The 22,205-nt window shown below is 36.5% G+C and overlaps 3 protein-coding genes across 3 annotated transcripts; all 3 read right to left on the bottom strand.

Annotated features, from left to right (window-relative positions):
- LOC114536099 lies at window positions 1-1,866 on the bottom strand. The gene is made up of 3 exons (XM_028557450.1): window positions 1,620-1,866; window positions 1,062-1,382; window positions 1-279 (listed from the first exon to the last, which is right to left on the bottom strand). The coding sequence occupies exons 2-3, from the start codon at window positions 1,362-1,364 to the stop codon at window positions 1-3; spliced, it is 582 nt and encodes a 193-aa protein (XP_028413251.1). The 5' UTR covers window positions 1,365-1,382; window positions 1,620-1,866.
- A 4,806-nt stretch (window positions 1,867-6,672) lies between these two features.
- LOC114536097 lies at window positions 6,673-8,382 on the bottom strand. Its single transcript, XM_028557449.1, has 4 exons — window positions 7,633-8,382; window positions 7,331-7,440; window positions 7,069-7,238; window positions 6,673-6,884 (listed from the first exon to the last, which is right to left on the bottom strand). The coding sequence occupies exons 1-4, from the start codon at window positions 8,380-8,382 to the stop codon at window positions 6,673-6,675; spliced, it is 1,242 nt and encodes a 413-aa protein (XP_028413250.1).
- A 12,554-nt stretch (window positions 8,383-20,936) lies between these two features.
- LOC114536096 (DNA ligase 1-like) lies at window positions 20,937-21,719 on the bottom strand. The gene has a single exon (XM_028557448.1). The coding sequence runs from the start codon at window positions 21,717-21,719 to the stop codon at window positions 20,937-20,939; it is 783 nt and encodes a 260-aa protein (XP_028413249.1).
- Window positions 21,720-22,205: the final 486 nt, after the last annotated feature.

The following is a 22,205-nucleotide window of genomic DNA, read 5'->3' as shown; positions in this document are numbered from 1 at the left end:
TCAGATCTCTCTGTGGACCAGAATCCGGCAATCTTGATGACAAACACGGTCAAAAACAATACTTGTTGCAACTGCATGAACACTCTTGTTTTGCACATCTTGCCTCATATCATGCACCTTCTCCTCCCAATCTATGTTGTCAAGGACATACACAAATGTGTGGCCAGACTTTACCAAATCCGCCGCATGATCGATGAATTGTTTGCCAATGTCCTCAAGAATTGTGTACTTCATCTTGGGTTCAAGACACAAACCATACTTATTCAAACGAGCCAGTGACTGAAAGATTAAGCATTGGAAACAATTAACAGTGCACACTCATACAAAACAAGAGATAATTCCCATTACTTTTAATATGATTAAATTTTCGCCAATGTTTACAATATATTATGATTGAATCTTAACTTAGTGCTAAAGTGATAAAATACTCGGCATTAATTAAAGTAACATTGCATACAATAATAGAAAGTGAAATGACAGAGAAAACATGCTACATTATAAACATTCTCTTTGGGTAATATAATGTTTTAATGGTTCAAAGTTTAAAAATTGTGTCTGAAACCAGCATATTTGACCACATTGTCAGCCATGAAGTAAAAGAAAGCCCTGTCTAAATATGGGGTATTCCCCCTCAAATACCCATATGAGCATGAAATTAGGTTAGTTGACATTTATATGGGTTGATAATATTGTCTTGGTGTTACTGTTTTTAAGTATTGATTCTAGTTTAGAAATAAAAATGGATTTTGGGAATAAAAATAGTCAGGGTTGCCAGTGTAGCCTTTGTGCAAACAATTAGAATTTTATCCACAGAATGTTTGCTTAGAAAAAAATTATAAATGAGCCATAAGATGCTGCAGGAAGATAGGTCATTGGTTCATTGCACGGCTTAAAGTGTAAAGGTGCAAATGTTTATAGCTTGACAAAATGGTTTAAACCAACTGATGTTACATAACAAGAAATTAATGGGCAACTTTATATAACTTAGCTACACAGTATTACTGTATAATTATTTACCAGTTGAATCTATGAAAAACATGCAATAATCAATAATGACTTACATTTTCAGATGCTTGGCCTTCTATCAGCAAGACAGAATTGATTCGTTGAACTCTGCTTAATTCATGGCATCGCAAGAACATCATGATACCATAAATTAAGCAGATAGCAGGCTGTTTCTTATTCTGGTAGATTGTGCTCTCCAGAAGAGCAGACAAAATGTTGTTGGTAACTGGACATCTAGTGGCCAACTCCTCCAACACCTCTGACATCCAATTGTCAGCTGACATACCATCATATGTCCTGTGCCTCAAAACAGATGGCTCAGTTCTTCTGGCAACCTCAACTAGTTCTTTGTTTGCCATATCCAATACTTGTACCGTCTTTAATTAAAAAAGTAATATATCATTCATACTATTTAGACAAATTACAGTTTTTATGATTATATCCCAATTTTTGAAACACTGTGCAATATCCTGAACGAAACCATTGTTCATATTTATATTTATGAAACATGAATCTGATTAAAATGCAAAATTTAAGTCTATCATGATCATTATCAACGCAGAATATTCTGTAAGAAACCAAACAGATAAATTTTAATAAATTTAAATACTTACGTGCAATTGTGATTTCGAACTAGGCGACTGATCGCCGGCAGTGGCAAGATTGAAATCTATGCTTCGTCGTCTAGATGCTCCTGTTGCTCGAGCTTTGGCTGACGGTTTTGCCACAGAAGGTGAAATTTCGACACAACGTTTAACACGTGTATCTTCTTTTAACGATCGCTGTGTTTCGGTAATAATATTCTTGAACAGAATAAAGTTATTCAATCTCCTAACACACGAGGCGCAAACCAAATGTGGAAGGTTGTTATCTTGTGGCAACTCGTTACCAAAAACGACCTCCGCGTTTCGTAAAATTGTTTTATTCTTTTCACGAAACAGATTTTTACAGACTGTGCCCTGGATCAGCAACACAGTTACAAAGCCTGCAGCGAGAAATAGCTGTCGATTCCTTTCGTTTTGGGTAGAGTTTTTTCGGTGTGCTAGCCATTGCGGCGGTCGAGACTCGAGATAGAATGAGTGAAATTTGACCGGAATTTTTGACTTGTGTAATTTAATATTACTGCATGTGAGGTGCCTTTGACAACAGGATGTATTTAATTTCAATCCAAGATATATTAAATTCATAGTGGCGAAGAAGAAATCCAAGCTTTTGCGTATTCTGTATAATCAAAACAAATGAGCGCAATAACCAATCTATATTTCAATTTTTAAGACGGATTAGTACAACTCCTCTGCCACCCCTCCCAGATAAGAATTTAAATTCATCATGCAAAATCTGCGTGACAGGTGACCAGCCCCGACCAGGGTCTTTACTCCCCACGAGTAGAGTAAAAACCCTGAGTACGAGGTTGTCAGTAACGTTCACTGAGCTATAATAGTGACCTTACGTTTGGCCGACGAGAACGGTGACGGCAACGTCTTACTTTGAGAAGACCGCCGTCACCGTTCTCGTCGCCGTCGTTGCTCTCAAATGATTACGATTATTGACGCAAAACCGCGGGAAATTTCGAAACCCAAATTTATAAACATGCCGAACCCGAGGCTGAACTTTCGTGAAATTTGCATATTTGGCCACGCTTTGAATGGTCTAATTGACGAAGAATTTGCCCTTCTGTATAATGCAGCAAAACCAAAGAATCCAAGAATTCCCTACTGGACTAATCGAAGCTTTGATTTAGATGAACTGAACGACGACGAATGCCTTTCAGAATTTAGATTCTTCAAGAATGATATTTATAATCTAGTAGATCTTCTTGAAATACCATCAGAAATACGATGCTATAATGGATTAGTTGTTGATAAAGTTGAAGGCTTGTCAATTTTGCCGAAGCGTTTTGCATACCCATGCAGGTACCTGGACATGGTACATAGATTTGCCAGGCCAGAGCCTCAGCTATGCATGATTTCCAACCAAGTGTTGAATATAATATATGATAGATGGCAGCATTTGCTTTCTGAGTTGGATCAACCTTGGTTGCAACCCGATCGTTTACAGATCTTTGCTGACGCTATTCACCAAAAAGAAGCAGCACTACAAAATTGCAGGGGATTTATCGACGGAACTGTTCGGCATGTATCTCGACCAGGTAGATTTCAGCGTGGGCTTTACAATGGCCATAAAAAAGTTCACGCGATAAAGTTCCAATCGATTGCTACACCATGTGGAATGATTGCAAATCTTTATGGGCCAGTTGAAGGGAAACGTCACGACAGTTCTATGCTCGCTCAGTCGGGTATGCTAGAGAAGTTGGAGCAATGTTCGTTTGATACCCAAGGAAATATCATGTGCATCTATGGTGACCCAGCTTACCCACTCCGCCCACATTTACCAGGTCCATTTAAAGGTGCCATGGTCACAGAGATGCAAAGCCAGTGGAACAAATCAATGAGAAAAGTTAGAGTTTCTGTCGAATGGATGTTTGGCGATATAATTATTTATTTTAAATTTTTAGATTTTAAAAAAAAATTGAAAGTTGGTCTCAGCGTGGTGGGGAAAATGTATTTGGTCTGCGCATTACTAGAAAATGCTCGCTCTTCCTTATATGGCACACTAACTGCAAAATATTTTGGTGTTGATCCACTATTCAGGAATAGTTTGTGTGATATGTTCTCAAAACATTAGTTGTGGACATAGTCAATATGAATGGATATCATTGTTTTTATTTTTGACTAATATAAAACTCTAACAAGATATACTTTTAAAAGTTTTAAAATGAACTTTAACTGACTTCACAGAAAAATGGTTAGCCATCATGTCATGCATGCTGCAACAGAATAATTTCAACATAATAACAAAACTAAAACCAGAGAGGTGCTGAAATCACCTAACGCTCGCCTGCACTGTTTGTCTAGAATAAGGCTAAACTCTGTATGAAAGGTATCTGTATGAAGCACAAATTACCGATCTTTTCACTACAAATTACAAGGCTAAAATCCGCGTTGGAAGGTAATTTTAAGCACAAACTTCAGATATTAGTTGTGACCTCAGAATTACTGGCCAAAACTGGCCTCGGAATTACATTAGTTTTATTTGTGACCAATATTTCTTCCGTTTCTCGCAATCCGCGCACGTGATATCAACAGGTAAGTTAACGGACCAGGCAAAAGTCCCTGCTTTAAGCCGGGCGCACACACAACGATTTTACGGTAGTTGGTCCATTCAGGTTTAGACATATAGGCAGCCCTTGCCAATGCCCAGACATGTTTTCCTTCTCGCGGCGCTCGCGCCTCGCGCGTGTATAGATCGCCAGTCGCCACATTTATCAACATAAACATCCATCTAGACAATCTAGACAGGAATCGGCAGACTAAAATCTTCGTGTGTGCGCCTAGCTTTATGAAATAAACAAGATTGGATTGTTATATCTACACAAAAAAGGATTATGCATCAAACAACGAAAAAGTATGTACATAAATCTTATAGGTAGTTCAAAGGGTCCTGTCTACAATTTAACTAGCTTTAATAATATATTTGCATGTGTATGGTGGCCTATCGTTTTCATTCAAAATTTCTCAATTAAAATAACAAAAAGTAGGGATGAAAGTTAAAATTATTTCAAATTTAATTATTATAAGAATGAAAATAAAAAAAAATTATTTTAATAGTGAAGTAAAATGAAAATGAAATTCTTTTTAAATGTAAACGAATTTAAAATAAAAGTAAATTAAAAATTTACCCAGCCTATCGTTGTCACAATATACCATAATGCATTGCGGTGAGTTTGCGCGTGGATAAGAGCAGTAAACACGTTTCCTGTTGTAAATTTGCAATTGTAATCGGCGTGTGGGTGCTGCTGTATTTATTTTAAACATGAGTAATCAAGCTTGGAAGAACTTTAAACAAACTATGAAAGATAAGCGAATGGGGAAAGGAGGAAAAAAGGGAAGATCGGCTGTTTTAAAATCTGGTGAACTTGTAGTTCAGCGCCTGAGTTCGACCGTATCGGGCAAAGCTCAGAAATACTCAAGAGTAGGGCCAAGAGAATTTGTTACATTTCCGCACGAGGAAATGACGATAGAGAATATCAAGTCTTCGTGTGAGAAGCACTTTGCAGCTGTGGTTGGCAGTAGTTTAGTATGTGATGTTCTAGCCGGGGATCAAGGTCCTTCTTGCCAATCTATAGATCAACTTCCCGATACAAAAGTCATACATGTTCGGTTCATTGAAAGCGTGGACTCTCAACGTGATCCTGTCGAAGGTCCCTCAGTGCCAAAACGTCAAAAAGGGAATATTTCTTACGCTGGTTCACCGTCGAAATCAGTGCCGACATCCACTCAAGATCTGCCTCGGAAACAATACCCGAAAAGTCTTTCTATTTCAACAATGTTGAGGCTGGGAAAGACAATTGAAGAAACGTCCACCGTGGTTGAAGTGTTCACCTTTGACCTTGAAACATTGTCTTGGTCAAAAGTACCTGATCGTGTCGAATTTTCTGTTGCAAAAACATCGTTTGCATCGGGTGGTTTTCGAGAAGCATATAAAGCTACTTCAAGAGATAAGAAGTTTGCAAAAAAAGAATGGGTATTGAAAAGATACATTCCACAAACAAAAGAAACCATCAAAGAAATGGGTGAAACAGAAGAAAGTCATACCAAAAAGGTAGTGCAAATGCATCATCTTGCTTCCAATATGGCGATGAATTTATCTGCAGCAGTTAAGAAGGCAAATAAACAACAGGATTTTGGCAAAATGCTTCAATATGGAGATATATTTTTTGGGAAAATGGAAAATGAATATGTGACAATTGAGGAGTTTATACCTGGTGAATTTAAGAAATACATGAACAACACTGGTGCAGTGTGTGGAGAACCAAGTGACGAGTTTTGCCAGAAGGCTGAATGTCTGTCTCACTTTTCATTTGAAAAGAGTCAGAGAAAAAACTGATGATTTTGGATATTCAAGGTAGTGATGCTAACTTGTATGACCCTGAGATTGCATCAATGGACCTAGTAGAGGATGGTAAGGTACTATTTTGTGCAGGAAACCTTTCGAAAACAGCTATAGAGAAGTTTACTTTGCTGCATGTTTGCAATGAATATTGCAAAATGCTAGAGCTAAAACCATTTAATTCATCATTCAATTGCTGGGACTGATTTCACTGGGAAATGTTTGAACTTAGTAACTAAATAGTGGAAAATTGAAGAAGAACTTTACCATGGGAATTAACATTATTCTCAATTAGTAATTGTTTTGTTTTTGCAATGGTTATAGTTAATGTACACTAAATTGATGTTTTCATGAAGTAATATGTGAACAATTATACATATCAACAAGTTTATTGAGTTTATAAACAAGTTTACATTTTAAACATAACTATATAAATATAAGGAAGTATTTTATTATCTAATTAGACAATTATTATGCATTATTATGGTTTGACAAAAAATTTGTATGTAAATAATGTGCTGCCCATATGTTACTTTTAACATGACATGAAAGATTCGATAGATAATTTTATAGCTAAAACATACAAAAAATAAAAAAAGAATTTTGTTGGGGCCAGCAATAAGAAGACCAGATGGTTCACAGTTTAAGCACTATTTGTGCCATGCCCCATTCCTTGGGTAATAAACAGGTTAACAATCAAGTTATATAATATCCATATCACATTCGGCTATTAACAGTGGCTGAAATATTAATGTTTGTTTTAAGGTACACAAAAGCATCTGAGCACTCTCTTGGCTCTACTAATTCCGGAAATGGAATAATTTCTAGACAGGCTGCCCTAAATTCCTCAGATAAGAAATCCTTGTCTGCCTGAAGTACTTGTGACTGTTCTGCAACCTCTTGCAACTGTTCTTCTGTAACCTGGTAGCCTATATATAGCACATATTTATTGAAGTATGGGACAATATTATAGGTCTAATAATGGAGAAATTAAATAAGTGGCCTACCCTCCTGGTGCAGCTCATTCAATCAGGGTTGTCCATGCACTATAAACTCTGGGCATAAAAGGGTCACTGGCAATTGCCTTTATAAAAAGGTGTATTCAAAACGTACCACAATCCTCCAATTCGTATTGGCCAGGAAATTGATAGATGTGGTTAGGCACGCCACCTGGTAGATTGGTATCCTTTTGCTGCCTTATCCTATGACTGTTCCAAACAGTGTCTTTAAATTTATCAAGTTCACGTTGCATTATTGGAATGAAGAGGAACGAGAGCAACATCCTGAAAAATATAAGCAGACCAATATATTCTGAATATTTGCTAATCCTATATAGAGAAATGTAGCAAATTGTTTGACATACACATTAATATACCTGTCAGTTTCATCATTGGGATTATAATGATTTTGGTCTTTCAGCCATCTTAGATGGTCTTTGAAGTATTTTTCTAGTCTCTCATGTAATTCCCTCCACCATCTTTCGATCTGAAAAAATTAAATCAAATTGTAATTAAACATGTAATTCATACATATTTGCATGCAATGTACCCTGATGTGCCTTATTCTAGTATTTAATTGTATTTTATTCTAATGGAACCCTGAATGGTCTCCTAATAGCAGCCTCCCTAATAGCAGCCTCCCTAATAGAGAGAAAAACATGATAATGATTTTAGTTACCTGATTTGATGTAGATGGGCCATATATGACAGTGTCAGAATAGTCAGGTGTACCAAGTACCTGATGTAAATAGACATGCATTGTTGCCATTGTCCCAGTTTCTGTTCCCTTGTCTATTCTTAAGTACCGAGGCAAAAGCCTACTTTCAAAAAGGTACTCCAAATACCAATAGCCAATTCGTTGAGGGTCGGAGTTGCTAACCCAAATTTTAAGCCATAAAATTTTCCTACTAGCTGTATCTATACACCCATAAATTGCAAGAGGAAATGTACTATTTTGGTAGCCCATCAACTTGTCATGCCCGTCAAGCGAAAGAACAAAATTGGGGCCTTTTGTGGTGTATTTCCCTTTTTTCTTTTGTTTTGTGTTCCCAACCCCTCCTCTGGCTTGTAAGCCTTCTGGGTCCACATCTTGCATAACGGCATAAACTAAGTCTCTTGGAACTTTCAGCTCATGAGTTTGTCTCAGCGTCTTTTGCATGGCCCTGTATCCGAGTAACTTTCCTGGTCCGTCTACTTCTTTTTTGACAGCAGCCCTGACTTGCTCAATTGTAACCTCCTTGTCAGTATAATGTATCTCAAAATACCGCATTCGGCGGTCCAACGACGATAAACTCCAAGCATAATGCGGGAAATCTCTTTTTACGAAATCCAAAATTTCTGTTCTCCTAAGATCTTCCCTAACATGCTTTTGTAAATCGGCCTTTAGAGCTTCATCTTCTTTCCAATCTGCATTGCGCAAATACGCCATATTGAAAACTCACCGCAATGCATTATGGTATATTGTGACAACGATAGGCTGGGTAAATTTTTAATTTACTTTTATTTTAAATTCGTTTACATTTAAAAAGAATTTCATTTTCATTTTACTTCACTATTAAAATAATTTTTTTTTATTTTCATTCTTATAATAATTAAATTCGAAATAATTTTAACTTTCATCTCTACTTTTTGTTATTTTAATTGAGAAATTTTGAATGAAAACGATAGGCCACCATACATGTGTATCTACATAAATAATATGCAAATATATGTCACATGCGTTGCCATTTGCCTTTGCATTCCGAGCCTATCGGCTTTCTACTTATAAATACTTATGTGCTAAAGCTTGTAATTGCGAATTATCTGACAATATTCTTTAAACTTTAACGTTGGACTATGTTTTATATATATTCAGTCCCTGAATGATTTCTATATTTAATAAGCGATTGAATTTTGATACGGCATGTCACAACACAATCTTATAATTTAGAATTGTACATGTACAATACAAACAAATGGTAGCATACAGGTGAAAATATTTGAAAGTTTCTCATTTGGCTTAGGGTTGTACAAATACTTTCGTTAAATATGATTCATACTTTGAACTAAAAAAAACGGCTACACAATAGCCCTGAAAATCGTAATGAGCGTGATAACTCTGGATAACTCTAACATTGACCTTATCATGATGCTAATAAGCTTAACATTTGCCTTATCATTTGATAATTTTGAGCAAAGCTCTCTTTATTATTGTATAAATGTGTACCAAATGGCACTGAATAGTCACAATGCATATCGATGACTTATATTTATGATGATTCCTCTGTATAAGCCATAATATTTTAAAACATATAGCATCTTAACATTGACCTTATCATTATGCTAATTAGCTTAACATTCACCTTATCATTTGATAATTTTGAAAAAAATTCCCATTATTTTTGTGTAAATGTGTACTAAATGTCACCATATAGTCACAAGACATATCGATGAGCTATATTTATGATGAATCTTCTGATGCAAAGCCATAATATTTAAAAAATATAACATCTTAACATTGACCTTATCATTATGCTAATTAGCTTAACATTCACCTTATCATTTGATAATTTTGAGCAAAACTCTCTTTATTATTGTATAAATGTGTACCAAATGGCACTAAATAGTCACAATGCATATTGATAACTTATATTGATAATGATTCCTCTGATGTAAAGCCAAAGTATAGAAAAAATATAGCATTTTAACATTGACCTTATCATTATATTTTGTTGTATAATTTTCACTCCCCCCTGGTAAATGGTTCTTTTGCAATAAATAGACTCCTTAAGTAGATAAGTTGAAAATAATGGGAAAATAAAAGTGGCATCTTAACATTCTACTTATCATGTAGTGTGGACGCGGACGGGGACAGGGACAGGGACGGGGACGGGGATGCGGACGCGGACGCCAAGACTATAGCAATAGCTCTCTTGCACTAAAGTGCAGGCGAGCTAATAATGAGCTATTAGCTAGTTCTTAAAACAAGTTTTTTAGCTCGCCTGCACTTTAGTGCAAGAGAGCTATTGCTATAGTCTTGGCATCCGCGTCCGCGTCCGCGTCCCCGTCCTCGTCCTCGTCCCCGTCCCCGTCCGCGTCCACACTACATGATAAGTAGAATGTTAAGATGCCACTTTTATTTTTCCATTATTTTCAACTTATCTACTTAAGGAGTCTATTTGTTGCAAAAGAACCATTTACCAGGGGGGAGTGAACATTATACAACAAAATATAATGATAAGGTCAATGTTAAAATGCTATATTTTTTCTATACTTTGGCTTTACATCAGAGGAATCATTATCAATATAATTCATCAATATGCATTGTGACTATTTATTGCCATTTGGTACACATTTATACAATAATAAAGAGAGTTTTGCTCAAATTTATCAAATGATAAGGTGAATGTTAAGCTAATTAGCATAATGATAAGGTCAATTATTATATTTTTTAAATATTATGGCTTTAATTGTATCAGAAGATTCATCATAAATATAGCTCATCGATATGTCTTGTGACTATATGGTGACATTTAGTACACATTTACACAAAAATAATGGGAATTTTGTTCAAAATTATCAAATGATAAGGTGAATGTTAAGCTAATTAGCATAATGATAAGGTCAATGTTAAGATGCTATATTTTTAAATATTATGGCTTTACATCAGAGGAATCATCATAAATATAAGTCATCGATATGCATTGTGACTATTCAGTGCCATTTGGTACACATTTATACAATAATAAAGAGAGCTTTGCTCAAAATTATCAAATGATAAGGCAAATGTTAAGCTTATTAGCATCATGATAAGGTCAATGTTAGAGTTATCCAGAGTTATCACGCTCATTACGATTTTCAGGGCTATTGTGTAGCCCTGTTTTTTTTAGTTCAAAGTTGTAGCTGAATCATATTTAACGAAAGTATTTGTACAACCCTAAGCCAAATGAGAAACTTTCAAATATTTTCACCTGTATGCTACCATTTGTTTGTATTGTACATGTACAATTATAAATTATGAGATTGTGTTGTGACATGCCCTATCAAAATTCAATCGCTTAATATAGAAATCATTCAGGGAGTGAATATATATAACATAGTCCAACGTTAAAGTTTAAAGAATATTGTCAGATAATTCGCAATTACAAGCTTTAGCACATAAGTATTTATAAGTAGAAAGCCGATAGGCTCGGAATGCAAAGGCAAATGGCAACGCATGCCTAAATATATTTGCATATTATTTATGTAGATACACATGCAAATATATTATTAAAGCCAGTTAAATTGTAGACAGGGCCCTTTGAACCATAGGCGGCCCAAAATTGGGCGAAATTTTTTCGTGGGAAATTTTTTTTAGCAATTTGTCAATGTAATGTATAATATATAATTACATAAGGTAGGAAGATCTTCAGTTACGTTACGAAACTTACCACTTAGACTATGACAAAATACATCGATTATATTGACCGAAACTAATGAAAAAACCAGACACAGTACTAAAATGCGGTGCCCGCAATGCTTGCATAGAAATAAAACGTCCGCTCATTTCTAACGACATCACCAACTTACATTCTCCTGTCGGCCGCAGCCTGGTTGGTTGGACATTAAGGTCAAAATTGCGCCGTTTTAAAATCTTCAGAAATATAATAATATTTAGGCTAAAAATAGTATCTAAAAATACTATCAAAATGAAGAGAAACGTGAGACGAATAAACTGGTGTAGAGCCGGAAACTAGAAAAGCAACGATACAGAAGTCAAGGATTAAGCGTACTGCATTTTTAGTTTGTTTAAAGGGAAATGGCAATATATTTTTTTTCGACTTTAAAATAAAGCCCACCCTATAACATATTAAAAATCAGTAAAAGTTTAGTCTTCAGACAATTGTATCTTCAGAAAATCGCGATAGTTTATACTCGTGTAATGCGTCCTCGTCCGCCATCTTGGATTAAATTTCGAACAAATTAGAGTTATTCTGAAGTTTCTGTGTGACGTCACAACCTGGGTTGTTGTTTTCGCCTAATATATACGTTTCAATATGGCAAGCGAAGAAAGCGTCAAAACTACTGAAATAAAAGACAGCAAAGAGAAGATTATTGAACCGTACATGTTTGAGCCGAATAAACGGGATGAAGGCATGGATAGTGACGTTTCGAGTGAAGATTCTGGGTCAGAAGAGGATGAATTTGACGAAGAATTCGAAGCGGCCAATGCTTGGCGTCGTACTACCCTCGACAGCTCGACTGCTGTAAAACTAAGTGCGGTAAATGTACGATAATGGAGAAGACTATTGAAAGCTTCTACTGTCACGAGAAAGCATTGGAGTACGATGAATACGACGATAAACTTACAACGGCAAAAATAAAGAATTAAGTTGTATAACAAGCCTGTCTTCGTTTGTGCAAAATATGCTATCGAAGGACGTCCTTGATATTGATGTGTTGCAATATTTAGAAGAGAATTGGCCGCTTGGCGACGATCAGTTGGAACAAACGCATAAACTATATCGTCTTGTTTCTTACAGAAGGTGCTCGAGATGGGTTTTTACTATTTTGGGAAAAAGGTGCGCAGAGTTTTCCCATCGTGTGTGTATACTTGCATCCGAAAAGAATTTGCTTCCCCGACTGGTTTATACACTCATTTCAAGTTCGCAAAGTAAATACTGACCGTGGCCATGCAAGTTAGATTATTCTATGTTACAACAGTTGCATGGATACATTTATATACAATATCTACATGTTTGAACATACGTCTATTTTACATTGGCAACCTGGCGAAACTTCTGTGCTCTATAAATATAATGACATATGTTAGCAAGTTTTTGTTAGCAAGTAGAATATTATTAGGCATTCCCATCAAATTACCTTGATTATTTGAGTGTCCAGAATTACATTTCTGTTTACATCCAGTGTACTTCCAGCACCAAGTAACCCACAGTGTCCTGGACTATCCACTCTCATGTCTGATGCTACTTCAACTGGTTTGCCATTTATTTCACTCAACAGTTTACATTGTTCCCTTTTCCACACATTTAATACAGATGGGATAACATATGCACTTTGTAAATTTGTTACCTCTCGTCTCTTGAAGCTCAAAATGTTTAATGACTCCAAAAGTCTCATTATTTTGTTCAACTCTATTCCAGGGGTTAGAATACTAGAAGCCAAAAGTAGGTTAAAAGCAGGTAATCTATTTATAAGGGGCCCTGTTGACCATGATATATCATGTGCTGCTGAAGAGGAACATGAGATCAAAATTGTACAATAGCTTCCAATCATACTTTTCACTGAAACAGAGCAGTGACTTCCGCATTTAAAGCAAACACCAAAGGTTGTGGCAATGGACTCTTCACATATAACAAATTTTAATTGGTTCTTGACAGATTTTTCAGTTGTAAGTATTATTGTTTCTTCCCCTTCTTCATCTTGCATCTCTTCTTCATCACATTCTTCAGTTTCATTTTCTGCATCTGGGATCACCATATATTCTTTGTCATGCTTGTCCTCACCATCTGACTCATTCTCTGACTGTTCTAGATCCAACTCTTCGGCACCACTGCTAACCTCTAATGCAGGCTCTGTCATGCTTGCACCTTCATATTGTCTCTCACTTTTGCAAATGTTGGCATTTTCTTCAGGTTCAATAGCTATGTCTATGTTGATTGGATCAGTTTGGACACTGGTTGACACCATCTTAGGCTTTGACAGACCTGTACTTAGATAACAGGTCACTAGTGATGCAAGTTTGTGTTCCTTTTGTGACCATGGTTTTACTCTCTTTGGTTTGTGTTCCTTGACTCCTTCCAAAATATTCCAATGGCAAAGTCTGTATATGAACTGAGTTTAATGAGCTGACATCTTGACAGGCAACCTCTTGTTTGCACATTTCACTACTTGTCATTGTTTCTGCCATTTTGGTGGTATTTGGCACTTTTACACATTTTTCTGCTTGGAAAATCCAGTGCTCAACCTCCTAATAGAATCAATAAAACCATGTAGATCTACATACCCAAGTTGCCTGCTTTGGCTCTTTATGTTTATATTACTATTCACCAACTTTTTGGTACGAATCTAACTTGCTGGGGACTGATCGAAATATTAAATACATACTCATTAACATAATACACAATAACATACACTTACTTTCTTCCTTGACAGAGTCTGCCTCTTCTTTGATTCTAAAGGCTTGTCTGTTGCATCAAGTGGGTTTAAGTATTAATTTGCATTTACCAGAAAAGTTTATCGACTCCAAAAAGTATGGGAAATGCGATGGAATATACGCATCTTGGCTAAAGTGTAGTGAACATAAACACGTGCATTTTGACGGAATGAAGTTTTTTCGTTTGCAAAATTCAATCCAAAATTTGCATCATTTTTGTTCTTTCTTATTAACCGGCTTTGGGAATGAGAAAAAATATAATTTATTTTCAGTGTTCTTTTTGCTGTCGCTATTGCACCCGTAGACGGGACAATACATCGTGATTTAACTCCCGGAAAATATTTGCATTTCGCGCTATAACCTTCAACCCAGGTTGTGACGTCAGACATGGCAAACTCTACATAAATTAGCATACGAGAATTCCTTTCAAGATGGCGGACGAAGACGCAATACACGAGTATAAACAATCGCGATTTTCTGAAGATGCAATTGTCTGAAGACTAAACTTTTACTGATTTTTAATATGTTATAGGGTGGGCTTTATTTTAAAGTCGAAAAAAAATATATTGCCATTTCCCTTTAATAATTTTGAGCGATTTGTCATAAAGTTTGCTTATTGAAACTATACTTTAAAACCTTCGAAATAGAATATATTTGGCTCAAAGTACTATAAAATAAATCGTAATGTAAGACCGATCCACTTATTTAAGGACGAAAATTAAAAGAGAAAACCAACGATATGAAAGATATCAAAGACCAAACTTACTATTACTAGTAAAGTATAGCATAGTAATTTTGAGCGATTTGTCAACAATTCAATTTCGTTTGGCTTTCAAACGTCATAAATCGCTGCCAATACTCTTGTTTAGTAATATATTTAAGATCTGTAAGTATAATTTCTTACGCTGAATCGAATGGTGGTATTTTTGTCCTTCTTGGGTGCATAAAAGCAGAGATACACGCAATTATCAGAGTTTGAGATTGAAATGGAAAAAAGAACGTTCCTTTAAAAAAGGAATTTGGCAAACGTACAACAAGATTAATGGTAATAATTAGGAAAAAATTCCAAGCATTCCAAGCATGTGCAAGGAATTTTTACTGGGCGATTAAGGAAACGTATTGATGCGAACAAACAAACTCACAGGCAGAATATAATGCGGTGCCAAACTTGGCGCGGGCACCGCAATATAGTAAACTAATCTCTGATAAGTGATAATTTTCCTCGCTTCTTACATGCGAATTACGATTTAAAACTACTTTTAACATGACAAAATACGGCAATATTTTTATAGTTTTTGATCAAAAATATTTCGCACGATGCGGGATGACAGTGGTCCCTGTATTCGTCATTGTTTTGAAATATTTTACATGATCCTATTGGTTGAAAAAAGAAACAAACTGTAAGGTATTTGAACGAACTTTTTTCAACCAATAGGATCATGTAAAATATTTCAAAACAATGACGAATACAGGGACCACTGTCATCCCGCATCGTACGAAATATTTTTGATCAAAAACTATAAAAATATTGCCGTATTTTGTCATGTTGAAAGTAGTTTTAAATCGTAATTCGCATGTAAGAAGCGAGGAAAATTATCAGAGATTAGTTTACCATATTTTTTCATTAAGTTTCGATCAATATAATCGATGTATTTTGTCATAGTCTAAGTGGTAAGTTTCGTAACGTAAAAAAGAGCTTCCTACCTTATGTAATTATATATTATACATTACATTGACAAATTGCCGAAAAATTTTTCGCGCGAAAAAATATCACCCAATTTTGGGCCGCCTATGTTTGAACTACCTATAAGATTTAATTATGTACATACCTTTTCGTTGTTTGATGCATAATCCTTTTTTGTGTAGATATAAAAATCCAATCTTGTTTATTTCATAAAGCTAGGCGCACACACGACGATTTTAGTCGGCCGATTCCTGTCTAGATTGTCTAGATGGATGTTTTCATCAAAATGCGGCGACTGGCGATCTATACTTGGTCATAATATTAAGTAGATAACCCCCCCCATATAGGGATCAAAGGGTGCCGACACAATAGGTTCACGTGAACAAAAATTACGATTCACGTGAACAAAAACCATGCGTTTGCACGTGGGCATGGGTCATGGATCATGTGAACAAAGAAGTCATGATTCACGTGGACAATGACCATGAGGTACATGTGAACAGGGATCATAAATCATGTGGGATGGAGACTTTCCATCACGTGAATAGGGATCATTGAATATGTGTACAGTAGGACGCATTTAGAGTGTAAATGAGATCATTTACAATTATTTTAATATGTTATAAAATTTAAAAGATAATTCACAAATTTCTTCTGCTTTTGCCTCGTTCACGGAGATCTATACCAGCCAAGAAGTATTTTATAATTTTAATATAGTATAAACCTTTTTTTTAAAAAACCCCGACTGTTCTTACATGGAATATTTCGGTTCACAAACACGAAAAATATAGTCCAAGAAATACTCCAAACATTTTGCTAAATTAGTTCCTTTCTGCCGAGTATACGTCCATCAATTGCAAGTATGGCAGCGCGAATATTTGTTCAAATTCTCTTTTGTGGGTTTGCTGTATTTTAGCACATCATATGCTTCGCCAACTGCTTGCCAAAGCCTAGTTTTGTTTTCCTCTGCTTTTGCCTCGTTTACGCAGATCTACCGACCAAGCGATCTGGGTTCCTTCTGCTGATTTTTTCAATTTTAATTTCCTCTGTATGAAGTTTATTAATGTTAGCCATAATCTCATCTCTGGCTAAAGTCTTCACTGTTGTTAAATCAACACCGTACATTTGTTTAAATGAATGAATCATTTTAGCATGAGTAAATTGGTGCTAATAATTAAGAAATGTAAATGAAGGGATTTCGCACGGTTGAGCACATCAAGTTAGATCCTGTTTACACTGTACCCGATTCGCATGGTCACGACATCAGTTTACGTTGTTTTACCGTATATTTGTCCCCCAGAACTTTTTTCATTTGTCAGATCATGCTAAAGTAACCATGCCACCAAACGTTTGGAGGTGAAACTCCCGTTGACATGATTAATTTTGATGTCGTGACCATGCGAATCGGGACTAAGAGGCCACTTGGGGGATGTAAATTAGGCGCTTGCAAAATTAAATGCGTGGGAAGAGCACGTTGTGGATGTAAATGAGACCGGCTAGCAAAATGATATGCATGGAGAGAGCACGTTGTGGATGTAAATGAGGGGCGTGCGAAATTAGACAAACGTGGGTATGCTAAAGAGGAATGTGAGACCACATGAACAGAGTGTGCAAGTGGTGTGATTAACACGTCGTCCACGCAAATGAATAATCCTTGAAAGTAATATGGGTTACAATTTTGTGGAATGAGCCGATGAGCACATGAGCATAACTGCTCATAATTGCTCGTAACTGCTCATAACTGCTCATGAGAACATGCTCAACTGCTCGTAGACATTTTTAATACCAAACTATTAAATAGTATTAATATCAGATTTGGGTAGATTTTGAAGGCAAAATGGGTTGCAATTTGGTGCAATGAGCGTATGAGCATGTGCTCATAACTGCTCATAACTGCTCGTGGACACATGCTCATAGCTGCTCATAGCTGCTCATAACTGCTCATAACTGCTCATAGCTGCTCATAGCTGCTCATAGCTGCTCATAGCTGCTCATAGCCGCTCATAGCTGCTCATAGCTGCTCATAGCTGCTCATAGCTGCTCGTGAGTTAATCGGCTTCTGTGCTCATAAAATTCAGTTACTGCTCAATAACAAACCATTTTTACACAATCAGTCCTAAGGGAATGAGCTGCCAGTTTTGCGGGAAACACTTTAGACGCGGTTACAATCTGCGCAGACACGAACGGGAATATTGTCCACTAAAACAGCAAGAAAGAGGCATGTCTCGAAGAGGCTCGGACAGTCAAGAAAGGGATTTGCAGGACGATGTCTCGACCACTTCATCTGTAAAGTCTGAAAGTTCGATGACGACTGACTCAGAAACTGAAGAAAAAATGGATCCATGGATACCCCTAATAGAAGAAGCAAAGCAAAAAAGTAATACAGATTTCGAAGAAATGAAAGAAAGCCTTATAAACACTGGCCTGGATGAGCAATCTGCTAAGGAGAAAGCTTACTCGAATATTATGCCTATACTCCAGAAAGAATTGGAAAATATTTATTTGGAACGGCTTCTGTGGATGAGACAACTAAAGAAAGATCCAGTACATAAGAAAATAATGCACACCAAAGATGCGTTCGTTGAAAATGACGATTTTGATCCAGAAGAGGCAATAGAAGCTGCTGTTGATAAGAGAAAGTTTCTTATTAAAAGGCTTTTAAACAATCACCAGGTTGAGGATGAAGAAGAAAATACAGATAGCGATGATGATGATTAGAAATAATGATTTACTAAACCATTCTTATAAAGAAACCATGAAAAACGAACAAAAAGAGATAAAAAACGATTTAGAAGAAATTATTATAACAGAAAAATAAATGTTAAAATCGTTATTCCAATGATTGTCTTTGTTATTTCGTTCAACCAGTATGTTACTTTTCTGGCCTAATACTAGTAATAGTTTAATTTGGACTATTAAAAATTGGCAATGAGAAGTTGAGCAAAATGAGCTATGAGCAGCTATGAGCGGCTATGAGCAGCTATGAGCAGCTATGAGCAGCTATGAGCAGCTATGAGCAGCTATGAGCAGCTATGAGCAGCTATGAGCAGCTATGAGCAGCTATAAGCAGCTATGAGCAGCTATGAGCAGTTGAGCAGCTATATGAGCAGCTATGAGCAGCTATGAGCATGTGTACGAGCAGTTATGAGCAGTTATGAGCACATGCTCATACGCTCATTGCACCAAATTGCAACCCATTTTGCCTTCAAAATCTACCCAAATCTGATATTAATACTATTTAATAGTTTGGTATTAAAAATGTCTACGAGCAGTTGAGCATGTTCTCATGAGCAGTTATGAGCAGTTACGAGCAATTATGAGCAGTTATGCTCATGTGCTCATCGGCTCATTCCACAAAATTGTAACCCATATTACTTTCAAGGATTATTCATTTGCGTGGACGACGTGTTAATCACACCACTTGCACACTCTGTTCATGTGGTCTCACATTCCTCTTTAGCATACCCACGTTTGTCTAATTTCGCACGCCCCTCATTTACATCCACAACGTGCTCTCTCCATGCATATCATTTTGCTAGCCGGTCTCATTTACATCCACAACGTGCTCTTCCCACGCATTTAATTTTGCAAGCGCCTAATTTACATCCCCCAAGTGGCCTCTTAGTCCCGATTCGCATGGTCACGACATCAAAATTAATCATGTCAACGGGAGTTTCACCTCCAAACGTTTGGTGGCATGGTTACTTTAGCATGATCTGACAAATGAAAAAAGTTCTGGGGGACAAATATACGGTAAAACAACGTAAACTGATGTCGTGACCATGCGAATCGGGTACAGTGTAAACAGGATCTAACTTGATGTGCTCAACCGTGCGAAATCCCTTCATTTACATTTCTTAATTATTAGCACCAATTTACTCATGCTAAAATGATTCATTCATTTAAACAAATGTACGGTGTTGATTTAACAACAGTGAAGACTTTAGCCAGAGATGAGATTATGGCTAACATTAATAAACTTCATACAGAGGAAATTAAAATTGAAAAAATCAGCAGAAGGAACCCAGATCGCTTGGTCGGTAGATCTGCGTAAACGAGGCAAAAGCAGAGGAAAACAAAACTAGGCTTTGGCAAGCAGTTGGCGAAGCATATGATGTGCTAAAGTACAGCAAACCCACAAAAGAGAATTTGAACAAATATTCGCGCTGCCATACTTGCAATTGATGGACGTATACTCGGCAGAAAGGAACTAATTTAGCAAAATGTTTGGAGTATTTCTTGGACTATATTTTTCGTGTTTGTGAACCGAAATATTCCATGTAAGAACAGTCGGGGTTTTTTAAAAAAAAGGTTTATACTATATTAAAATTATAAAATACTTCTTGGCTGGTATAGATCTCCGTGAACGAGGCAAAAGCAGAAGAAATTTGTGAATTATCTTTTAAATTTTATAACATATTAAAATAATTGTAAATGATCTCATTTACACTCTAAATGCGTCCTACTGTACACATATTCAATGATCCCTATTCACGTGATGGAAAGTCTCCATCCCACATGATTTATGATGCCTGTTCACATGTACCTCATGGTCATTGTCCACGTGAATCATGACTTCTTTGTTCACATGATCCATGACCCATGCCCACGTGCAAACGCATGGTCTTTGTTCACGTGAATCGTAATTTTTGTTCACGTGAACCTATTGTGTCGGCACCCTTTGATCCCTATATGGGGGGGGTTATCTACTATATTAGACCAAGTAGACTCGCGTACACGCGCGAGGCGCGAGCGCCGCGAGAAGGAAAACATGTCTGGGCAAGGGCTGCCTATATGTCTAAACCTGAATGGACCAACTACCGTAAAATCGTTGTGTGTGCGCCCGGCTTAAAGCAGGGACTTTTGCCTGGTCCGTTAACTTACCTGTTGATATCACGTGCGCGGATTGCGAGAAACGGAAGAAATATTGGTCACAAATAAAACTAATGTAATTCCGAGACCAGTTTTGGCCAGTAATTCTGAGGTCACAACTAATATCTGAAGTTTGTGCTTAATATTACCTTCCAACGTGGATTTTAGCCTTGTAATTTGTAATAAAAAGATCGGTAATTTGTGCTTCAAACAGATACCTTTCATACAGAGTTTAGCCTTATTCTAGACAAACAGTGCAGGCGAGCGTTAGGTGATTTCAGCACCTCTCTGGTTACTTTTGTGATGGTGTTATTTTGTCCAATAAGGAAATAATACATGTACTTTGTTCTTTCTGTTGTTGCATCAACAACATAAATTGTTGTTGTTGGACTCTTTGTAGCTCCAGTAGCTGATTCATCATGAAACTATTTTGTTGCTGTGATGATTTCATAGCTTCCTCCCTCAATTTCATGTCTTTTTCTCGTAACTCATGTTCTTTTGCTGCCTCAGCTTGTTGCATTTCCATCTCCTTTTTCCTCAGTTCAGCTTCTCTTTCACTTTTGCAATTTAGATATGAAACCATATCTGATCCAGTGCTTCTCTTTCTTTTTGTTGGCCCAGCTCCCAGTTCTTTTTGTTGGTCAGGATTTGAGTTAACTCTACTACGTGTTTCACCAAAACTCTCCATTGACTGTTGTCTCAGCTCAGCTGCTTGAGAATTTTCCTCCTCAATCTTCCGCTTCTTATCAGCTGCAATCTTTTCATTTTCTCTATCAGCTTCGTTGAACAAGGTAACTATCTCATCCATTGCAAGATCAATTTCATTTTCTTCAGGTGATATTCCACTTGCTAGGGTTTCTTCTCTAATTTTTTTCTTGTATTTTTTCTCCAGCAATGCATATCTATCACGAACTGACCTCTGAGTAACTCGGAACATTGGGGTGGATAAAGCATTCAGTGATGCAGATATCTTAAGCCAAACTTCTGCTCTTTCTGGTGATGAACGCCTGTAATTCCATGGTAATTCCAGCAATTCTCTAACTAACATCTGGTCATGAGTCTCACTCCATTTCATATGTGCACTGTGTGAAATAACATAGAACAAAAATAAGACTCAGCAAACTAAATGTGGTCAAATGACCCAAAATTCACTAGACTACATACACAATTAATTCATTGGTTTAATACATACATAGCTGTTTAACACTTTAACTCCAAGTGGTTGAATATTAATTCAGTAGTTTGAATAATTTGTCTAACTAAGGTTGTTTACACTTCGCAGTTCAGTCGAATTTAATTCGTTGAATTTAATATAAAACCGTCCCTACATCTTACCCAGCCTGACCAGTTTCATTGCGCATACATGTAGCAAAGCTGAAGAGCTGAAAAACTCACACAAAACATTGCACTGGCCATTAATTTTACCGGTCTGTTTTAGCTATGCGATGTCTGAGTGTGATGCCAGAAGAAACAAATCATTAGCTATAAATACGACTATACAAAATACAAGTTATCTTGATTCTACTTCTTTCTGTAGACATACAACCATTCTTAATAGTTT

Source organism: Dendronephthya gigantea, unplaced genomic scaffold (genome assembly GCF_004324835.1).
Source record: "Dendronephthya gigantea isolate DGI-Jeju-01 unplaced genomic scaffold, DenGig_1.0 000130F, whole genome shotgun sequence".
Lineage (NCBI taxonomy): Eukaryota > Metazoa > Cnidaria > Anthozoa > Malacalcyonacea > Nephtheidae > Dendronephthya > Dendronephthya gigantea.
Note: the sequence above shows the minus strand (reverse complement) of the source record. Positions and strands in the feature narration are given on the sequence as shown.

What these genes read in the sequence shown, in the direction of transcription:
- LOC114536099 (XM_028557450.1), bottom strand. Translation starts at nt 1,364, where the DNA reads ATGGCAAACAAAGAACTAGTTGAGGTTGCCAGAAGAACTGAGCCATCT. An exon ending in AAGGCCAAGCATCTGAAAAT is followed by an intron (nt 280 to 1,061) that starts GTAAGTCATTAT and finishes TTAATCTTTCAG; the next exon opens with TCACTGGCTCGTTTGAATAA.
- LOC114536097 (XM_028557449.1), bottom strand. Translation starts at nt 8,382, where the DNA reads ATGGCGTATTTGCGCAATGCAGATTGGAAAGAAGATGAAGCTCTAAAG. An exon ending in CCCAATGATGAAACTGACAG is followed by an intron (nt 7,239 to 7,330) that starts GTATATTAATGT and finishes TATATTTTTCAG; the next exon opens with GATGTTGCTCTCGTTCCTCT. An exon ending in ATACGAATTGGAGGATTGTG is followed by an intron (nt 6,885 to 7,068) that starts GTACGTTTTGAA and finishes TGCTATATATAG; the next exon opens with GCTACCAGGTTACAGAAGAA.
- LOC114536096 (XM_028557448.1), bottom strand. Translation starts at nt 21,719, where the DNA reads ATGAAATGGAGTGAGACTCATGACCAGATGTTAGTTAGAGAATTGCTG.